General features: G+C 30.4%; 1 protein-coding gene across 2 annotated transcripts; it reads left to right on the top strand.

The window, feature by feature from the left end:
- Positions 1–777: 777 nt before the first annotated feature.
- Positions 778–4,700, top strand: LOC107634585 (CBS domain-containing protein CBSCBSPB1-like). Of its 2 annotated transcripts, none has more exons than XM_016338016.3 (14): positions 778–1,058; positions 1,132–1,291; positions 1,383–1,515; positions 1,611–1,748; positions 1,912–1,993; positions 2,117–2,230; positions 2,317–2,383; positions 2,507–2,612; positions 2,848–2,915; positions 3,243–3,358; positions 3,457–3,593; positions 3,719–3,807; positions 3,897–3,986; positions 4,087–4,700. In XM_016338016.3, the coding sequence occupies exons 1-14, from the start codon at positions 934–936 to the stop codon at positions 4,264–4,266; spliced, it is 1,605 nt and encodes a 534-aa protein (XP_016193502.3). In that variant the 5' UTR covers positions 778–933; the 3' UTR covers positions 4,267–4,700. The 2 variants fall into 2 exon arrangements, with proteins under 2 accessions (XP_016193502.3, XP_016193501.1); XM_016338015.3 differs by having other exon boundaries at positions 1,611–1,781.
- Positions 4,701–9,665: the final 4,965 nt, after the last annotated feature.

Below are 9,665 nucleotides of genomic sequence, written 5' to 3'. Positions count from 1 at the left end.
CTTCTTGCTGCTGTTGCTCGGTCTATGGCACCGATGAAAAGTGGCAGCACAACTTCGAGCAGGGGTGCGGCACCGTGCGTGAAAGTGTGGAGTAGAAGGAGAATGGGAATGGTAGCAGAATAGTAATGATGCGTCTGGTAGGAAAGTCGGCACAACACCGGCTTGATAGGGAGAAAACTCGACAGCGCTGAAGTTGGCTGGTGAGGTAGGAAACGATGCGCAATCAGAATTTGGGGAGTGGTAGTGCTGTAGTAAAAGGATTAAAAAGTAGATGATTAAAGTGTAAAAAGTAAAAATAAAATTTTTAAGAGAATAATCGGGGATGAATTTTCTTTTTTCACTTTTTGTTTGTCAAAAATGCAGTCAACTGTTTACGTTATTTACAATTTTCGTTGTTTAGCTAACGAAATTGTTGCTCTAATTATTCATTAATTTTGCTAACATATATACTTTGTGCAAGGTAGGTATTTATTAGGTGCTAATTCAATGCTTTTGTTCTAATAATAGTATATGTTCATTATTATTTTTAATTTAAATTTTAAAAAAGTTAATAAAATGTAAATTAATGTAGTCTGCGTTATTGAAATGGAATAAAATAGACAAAGCAGAGTGACTTTAGTCATTAGTGAGAGTGATAGTGTTTCTGCTACTACCATTTTAGCGCAAGGGGATGAATGCAAATTTGGAGGGCTCACATTTGAGAGTAATACGTGTAGAGTCCAGCGTAGTTCGTGTGTCCTACAAAGCGGGAGCAAGTCATTTATCGTATTGGCTCCATGGGAATAGCCTTCAACGTCTCCTCTCCCATCTTTCTCTTTGTCTTGTTATTATTTTTGGTCATCAACTTTTCCCTCTCAATCAATCGTTTTAATTTCTCCTTCGCGGGCTGGTCCTCGGGAATATCATTTCCCGGCCACCGCTCATCCAACCAACATGGCAAATCACGGTCGAAGGAGTGTGTCATTGACCAACAGTCCCTCACGCCCTAAGAAGAAGAAAAACTTCTCTTCCGAGCTTTCATCCCCTGATATTCGAAAATCCTTTACTCCTCAACGCACGTATGTTCTCTATCTCTCTAATTGTTCTTTCACTTTTCATCCTGTTCTCTCTAATTGTTTGTGATTGGAACAGGGGAGAGAGAACTGTGAGGTCATTAAGACTTTCAAGAGCATTGACAGTTCCCGACTCAACAAGTATTTCTGAAGCATGTCGTCGTATGGCTGCTCGCAAAGTCGATTCTCTTTTACTAACCGATTCGAATGCTTTGCTCTGTGGAATCCTGACGGACAAGGTATATACGACGTGAAACTCTCTGGATCTTATTCTGTTATGCAAGAACTTAATTAATTCATGAAGTTCATTCCTCTAATAACTTGATGAAGGATATAGCTACAAGAGTTATTGCGCGCGAGGTTAATCTTGAAGATACACCCGTTTCCAAGGTTATGACAAGGAATCCAGTATTCGTCCTTTCCGATACTCTTGCTGTGGAAGCACTCCAAAAGATGGTTCAAGGTTGGTATATATACATTCATTTTTCATGCAAGTATCATGCGTTACGTTGCAGGGTCTTTCATATAATCTTGTACGATGTATATATATACCATCAGGAAAATTCAGGCATTTACCTGTGGTGGAAAATGGAGAAGTTGTTGCCATACTTGACATAGCAAAGTGTTTGTATGATGCCATTGCGCGTCTTGAAAGGGCAGCTGAGAAAGGAAAGGCAATTGCAGCGGCTGTTGAAGGTATCGAAAAACACTGGGGACCATCTGCTTCTGGTTTGTAGAGTATCTTCATTAATTAATCAATTAGTTTTATGATTTCTTATTAATTAGGGAACTCATCATTGGACAGAATTAACTATTCCAGTATCTGCTTCATGCTAATTTGATTTATGCCTTAATGCAGGCTCCAATTCCTCATTCTTGGAGACTCTTCGGGACCAGATATTCAAGCCTTCTTTGTCTACAATCATTCCTGAGAAATCAAAGTAGGTAATTACTTTTAGATGTTTGAATTGAATAACCTGGCCTTTTATTTGTTTGTATTTTTAATCTGGAGTTATTACCTACCGGCAATCCAAGTTAATGTTGCAGATTCTGGAACCTTTCAGGGTTATAACAGTTTCACCAACGGACACAGTTTTGGCAACAACAAAGAAGATGCTTGAACTTCGTGTCAGTTGTGCTGTTGTCATGGTTGATGACAAACCTTGTGGTATCCTCACGTAAGTATTTAATTATAGCCAGTTTATTTATTCTCTGAATTCTCATACCTTATTGGTGGACTATATAATATGCCTACTAATTTCAGTTCAAAGGATATCTTGATGCGAGTAATAGCACAAAACCTTCCTGCATCAACAACTCTTGTTGAGAAGGTACATCATGATCTATCTAGTCACATATATTTAGGACCATTTTCCCTACCATGTAATATATAATAATCATATAATTGTCCTTCTCTTCTTTTAATTTCCTTTTTCTCTTCTATTTAATGACAGGCCATGACTCCAAATCCAGAATGTGCAAAAGTTGATACACCGATTGTTGATGCACTTCACACCATGCAAGATGGAAAATTTTTGCATCTTCCAGTGCTTGATAAAGGTAATGTAGTAATTCATGAGTTGGATGTACAAAGTAATTAAATAAACGGAAATGTTTGATAACAAAAAAATTTAGCAAAAAATAGTTGGAACTTGCCTTATTTAACATTCATTAATTGTTGAAGTTCTGGGTGTTTTTTTGTCTTCCTAATATTACCTAATATTACCGTTAAATAAACTGGTTGAGAATTGGTACTAACATTGTTATTTTTCTGATTTGGTTGGTTAAAAAGCAGATGGCACTGTTGTTGCTATGCTTGATGTGATACATATTGCTCATGCTGCTATTGCAACAGCTGGTCAGGTGTGCTTCTTGTCAATAAGGCTTGTACTTTTCTATCGTCGATGTGATCCTTTAGATGTTTTTAAGTAGTAGTTGAGGATGAACTGATAAATATCGATATCTTATATATTAATGAGAATGAAGTAGCTACACAGACATTTTTGTCTTAAAATTTGCAAAAAGCTTAGCTTGCTGCTTCATATATTATCATCTATTATTTTCTTAAGCTTCTTAGAATCTAGCAATCTGATCACTAGCAACAAGACATTAAGCATGTTTGTATTATTATTACTTTTAGCAATCTAGCATGTTTATTTTCTAATGGAAGGATAATTTTCTCCTCTTAAGGTTGGAAATACTGCCAATTTGAACACTGAAGCTGCCGACTCCATGATACAAAAGTTTTGGGATTCGGCCATATCCTTAAGCAGTCCAAATGATGATGACGATGACGATTCACGAAGGTGCCACTTATCTTCTATCTGCATTTAATAAATAAACTCGTATATTCTTCGTAGTGTATATGTATTTATATATGCATACATCTTTAATGGCATGCCAGTGATAGTTCCTTGAAAATGGCTTCTGAGGGAAGAGAAATAGGGAGAACCACTCCTTTTAATGCAGCAAGCATGTTGCAGCAAGCATTTTCGTTCAAAGTACAAGATAGGAAAGGCAGACTTCATAGATTCACATGTGGTATGTCAACTATATATATAGTAGCCGATCCCATATGTCAAATCAAAGTTAGCCTTCATTATATATATGTATAACCTTATCAGTAGATGAGTGTGTTTTTGCTGTATGCATGGATGTTTAATTAGATACTCGGAGCTTGACAGAGGTTATAGCTTCCATTTCTCAGAAAGTTGATAATGACATTGACCCTGATAATAACCTGCCCCAGATTATGGTATGTTTAAAGATATCCAAATTTATGCTGATACATAACATCAAGTTAGTGTTACATAGTTTCATCGTTTCCCTAACTTCTTCTCGTAGTATGAAGACGAAGAACATGATAAAATTGTACTAGCTTCAGACAGTGATCTTGCTGCAGCTGTGGAACACGCAAAGGCAGCTGGTTTAAAGGTATATTGCTTCATGTATATATTCAAAGTTGAAATATGAGATCTATTATTTGTATTTGTCTCAAAATTAAGTTCGAGTTGAATTTGGAATGATATTGTAGGGATTAAGATTGCATTTAGAGTACTCGGGGCAAAATGATAACCAAAGAAGCTCTAGCAAGGAGAGTTTGTTGGCATACACAAACACAAGTTTAATGTGGCCCTCAACATATAGTGTGGTTGCAGCTGGAGCTGTAATCGTTGCTGGCTTAAGTCTATTAGCATTCTTCAGGCGAAGGTGATGATGATAAATAGGAACATACCACTAACCACTTTTTTCATTTGGGGGTAGTGGCCAAAAGCTGGAGTTACTTTTATTTGAACTTCAGAGAGGCACTTTTTACTCATGCCAATCTGGAGGACTGACAATGCAACATGTACTACATAACTTCATAGACAAACAAATTTCAAGCAATTCTAATATTGTTTAGAAATTACAATGCCTCAACTCCAGCCTGCAGCTAGGGACCAAACCACATTGATTAAATGGTCAAATCAATTAAAGCGGACTAATTATGCCAAATGTTTAATTTCTGAAATCAATTATGATTCTTAAACTTATATTTTTTGTATCAAAATATAGATACTAAAATTTTAATCATTCATCTTGTAATTTATAGAGATTCAATCTTCATACAAAATAAATGATTAAGATCTTCGTATATAAACAAGTGACTTCCACTCAACTTTTATATTTTTTATCTCAAATTATAAATAATACATTTTGTATGTTATGATGTATAGTATTGTATTGTATTTTTATTGTTAAACTGAAAAGTTTTAGATATTAGATACCATGACTTTCAATTTGTCTCTTTCCTGGTTTACATTGGTAAACATTACTCTCCCAGATTAATTTCTAATTTCACGAAGCAGCTTTCTGGGAAAATTTTTGTTTAACATACTATTTTGCTTGGATTTTTTTTTCAATTTCAATACTAGGTGTCGACCAAGTTTGTATCAAGATCTCAATTTGGGGAGCAGATAGACTCTTCTCAAAGAGTTTGACCCAGGAACTTACCGACTGCAGACGTCGAAACTTTGCACAGAATGAAATGAAACTGAATAACTTCATTGATACAGGCACAATTTTACAAACAGAATTTTTAAAGCATTTGTATTAAAACAAGATCAATCGTAAGATTTAAGCAATAACAAAGACTTGAAATAAGAATAATATTTAAATGCTGAAAAATAACTGAACAAATTGAAGAATAACCTTACAAAAATTGAAAAACAAATTAAAATAAAAATGTAGAATAAGTAAAATGGCTCCAAACATTCAGGTGCACTTATATTCTATTACTTTGCTGCATCAATGTGCCTAAAAATCTTTAGAGTTTATTCAATGTGATTTTTGTGAGCCGTGGAATGGAAATCCCCTATCAAACCTCAGCTGCTTCTATTTATAAAGGAATTTCTTACTTCATTTGTGGCTCTGCCGCAGTTACGTGAATCTACGTTCATGTTTAAACACGCAATTTTAATTATGATCCTTTATCTCTACATTCAACTATTCCAACAATTCTCATATTTTGCTAAGTGTTTGCTTCACTTTCTTTTAGCTTAATCCTCTGGAACATTTTTTACATCAATCCTTGTTCTATGCAATAACTTTTCTCACAGTCGAAACAACTTTTTCCTAGTATGACCCACCTGTCCACCACCTTAGTCAAATCATCCCTTTAAGTCACCATTACAGTTATGGAATCGAAGTACAAAAATTTCTATACATGTAGAAAATGCATTGACATGATCTGAAACGGTACAATCCTGGCAGAGGACATTGTAGGCTTTTTTCTGATCTAATTACTGTTCTCTCATTTACTAAAATCTATTATCCATTATTAGTTTACAACAAAAATATATCACATATTCACATGTCATTCTTTCGTACAATTAAAATTAAATAATTTTTTTAAATTAAAGAATTCTATTCTCTTTTTTTTCTTTCTTTATCTCTCATAGTTTCATCTATTTTATCTCTCTTATATATTATTATCAATAACTAATTATAAATTTGACAATTAAAATATGTAACATGATATTTTTATTATAAATAAAATTAAATTAAATTTAAATTAAAATATTAAAATTAAAATTAAAATATAACTATATTATATTACTAATTTAGCAATCAAAATATATCCCATAACTCTTTCATTAAAATTGGAATGAAAAATTTCCTTCCAAAATTAATAAACTTCCTTCCTCCTTTTTCTTATCTATTTCTCTCCCCTTCTCTATTTCTCTCTACCATTCTCACTCTATATATAACTTATAATGTATATTTTATATTACTAATTTGACAAATCAAAATGTGTCATTGGATATTCTTTCATTACAATTAAAATAAATTTTTTCTCAAAAATTAACAAACTCTCTCTTTTCTGTCTCACTCTCTATCTCTCTCTACCTTTCCTTTTATAAAAAATAAAATTAATAAAATAATATAATTCAAATAAATTTATAAAATTATAAAAAATAAATTTAATGTATAATTAAAAAATAATCCTGTAATATATTCACATAAAAAAATTATTATTATGTATACTTTTTTAGTTTTTTATTTAGTTTTAAATTTTTACTAATCTTTTAATTTATATTTTTATTTTTTTTAAATATTTATTACATATAATTTAGAGAGAATATTAATGTTATGATTAATAATTAGAATCAAGATTTAATTGTTTAAAAAAAATTTTGAGTTAATTTTATAATTATCAATATAAATATTTTTTATACTAATATGTAATATATTTTTATATAGAGAGAAAAATATTATTTTTAAATAATAAGTATGAAAATTAATTATTTTTATTTGTGTAATAGATTTAACACTTAATTAAATATAAAAGTATACATATTAAATTCTTTCAAGTTTTAGATAATAAATATTAAAATTTATTATTAATAAAAAATTAAACTCTTTAATTAAAAAGCTTATTTTTTTATTTTTTATCTATAAAAACCTTGATCTTTTTAGTTGAGAAAGACTTTTGTTTTTTATAATTTTTTTTGTAAAAATAGTTTAACTATATAAATCTTTTTGTCATAATCTATAATATTAAGATAAAGCCAACATAATTTTAAAAAATTTATATTCTTATAATAATATTAAAGACAAAAATACTAATAATTATTAAATTTAATTTAGTGTGTTTAATTAAAGTAGCTGTTATCATGCCTAAAATTATTGATGGACGGCAACAAGGCATTTTTTTAGGGGACCAAAGTAGTAAATTAGTAATTATTTGTTTTAGCTCATATAAAATTATTGCCCAATCTTTTTATTTTAAATGATGAATTTAATTTTTTACGCGATCTAAAATAATTTTACACGCACATCTAATTACGTAAGGTTATATCAAAAAAAATAACTGTTGCCAAGTATTTTTTTAGGGGGACCAAAGTAGTAAATTAGTAATTACTTGTTGAGAAAGTCTAGGGGCCAACAATTTTTGTGTTTTGTGGCCAGCACTTAACTATCAAAAGAAAAGTTAGTGATCTCCCACTATTGGATGTAATCTCATACTATTAAAAACACTATTGATGGCCAATTGATGGTTACAAAACACAAAAGTTGCTGGCTCCCTAGCACTCCTCTTATTTGTTTTAGCTCATATAAAATTATCGCCTCCTTTCTATTTTAAATGATGAATTTAATTTTTTACGCATCTAAAGTAGTTTTACACGCACATCTAATTACATAAGGTTATATCAATAAAAATAATTACATTTTACATTGATCGCGTGAATAGTTATCTAAAAGAACAAATATAATTGTACGATTGTGTAAAATATTTTATACTGTTAGTGTATTAAAATTAAACTCTTTAAATGATTTAATTGTTTTCTATTATAAAAAAATACAAAAATAAAAGAAAGACATTTTGTCTTCTTTTTTATTTTTAAAATATATTTAAAACAATCAAAGGCTTCATATTTACTTAACTAATAGCACTATAACAAAAATAACTACATCAAATTCATATATATTTAATTAATATCCATATTTGCTTAACTTCATATTCTGTCTTCTTTATCCTCTTTTTCTTTCAAACTTTCAACCTTAAGTTAGCAGAGGACAAAGAATTTAATAGCCATCTACAGAGTAAGGTTACCAATAGCTCTTCATTGAATATTTATAAAATTTACTCTACTTCTAACTATATAAAACTAAAATAACTCCCTATATTTTATTTATTTTTTGTTCCAAATAATGTTGGACAAAAAAAAAAGGTGAATATGACAAAATTAAAATCAGTTAAATACTCTTATTCTAGTGTTGCGTTCGTTCACTTCATTTTATTTTAATTATTATAAAATAAAACAAAATTTTGTAGGCATATTTTCGTTCACAAGTATCAGTATTGAAGTTTATGATGACTGAAATATTGAAGTATGTTTTCTTAATTGAAAAACAAAATGAACACAAAACTAAAACAAGATTATTTAGAGATTTGGGAGACTTTGTTGTTCAAACCACCTTCAATAATTATTTTTTAAATAAATAAATAAATAAAGATAGAAGAAATTAGATATATAAACATCGAGAAATCTAAAACATAATTTTTTTCATAAAAAAAAAAATTAAATGAAGGCCACTCACAACAAAATACAAAAAACAAAACATCACAATTAAGAGTACTTACTTTTAACAAATTGAATGAATTATTCTACAGAAGAGTCAACAATCAATATCATTTGGTAAAAGAACAAAATACACAAGTATAAGGAATATTCATAATTTTTTATCTATAAAAATAGAGATACTTTCACAAATATTTAATAGAGAATTATCGGTAGGCAACCTTTCTTTAAAGGAGGCCACTAAATCATTTGCCAACATAGACTTGCAGTTTCAGAGTTAATACATAATTTAATTAACTAATGCTTATTAATTACAAACTCATAAACATTATTTTTTGTTCAATAAGCATGATAACGGAATAAAAACTATAAAAAAAGGTAAAACTAAAAATTAAAACGGCTAGACTTAAACAAACATCAATTATTACATTAGCCCAAAAAAAAAAAAAAACTTTAAATGTTACCCTCCATCAATAATAAAGTTCGATAATGCCTAGTTTATTTACACACATTAAATTAAATTTAACAGTTATTTAAGTACATGGAATAATAGTAAGAAAAAAAGACAAATAGGTCCCTAACTTTTTAAATTTTTGACAAATACATCCCTAACAAAATTTAAATATAAAAAAGTCCCTGACTTTAACAAATGGAGGACAATTTAATCCTTTCATCTATTTTCCTCTCATACATAAAATGGAACTGGCTGACGTGGTTGAAACGATGTCCAAGTGTCCGTTACGGTGCCACGCTGGAAGAGGAATAAAGTTCTAAGGACAAATAGGTCCTTACTAATGAAAACGACGTCGTTTTCATAAGGTAGCCCATTCTTATTACAAACCCTTTGGCAACACAGAAATTACCATATACTGCCCAACCCCTTCATCAAGCCAGAGCTTCCTTCCCTCTGAAACGAAACTGAAGCGTCGTCGAAGAAGGTGGAGTAGGAGAGACTTAGTTCGTATGCTGAAGAAGTTTAGTCATCAATCAAGGTAAGTAAGTCCACAACGTTCATGATCATATTCGTATTAGGGTTCTGATAAACCCA

The sequence above is a fragment of the Arachis ipaensis genome, chromosome B3 (assembly GCF_059453495.1).
Source record: "Arachis ipaensis isolate K30076 ecotype BB chromosome B3, ASM5945349v1, whole genome shotgun sequence".
Lineage (NCBI taxonomy): Eukaryota > Viridiplantae > Streptophyta > Magnoliopsida > Fabales > Fabaceae > Arachis > Arachis ipaensis.
Note: the sequence above shows the minus strand (reverse complement) of the source record. Positions and strands in the feature narration are given on the sequence as shown.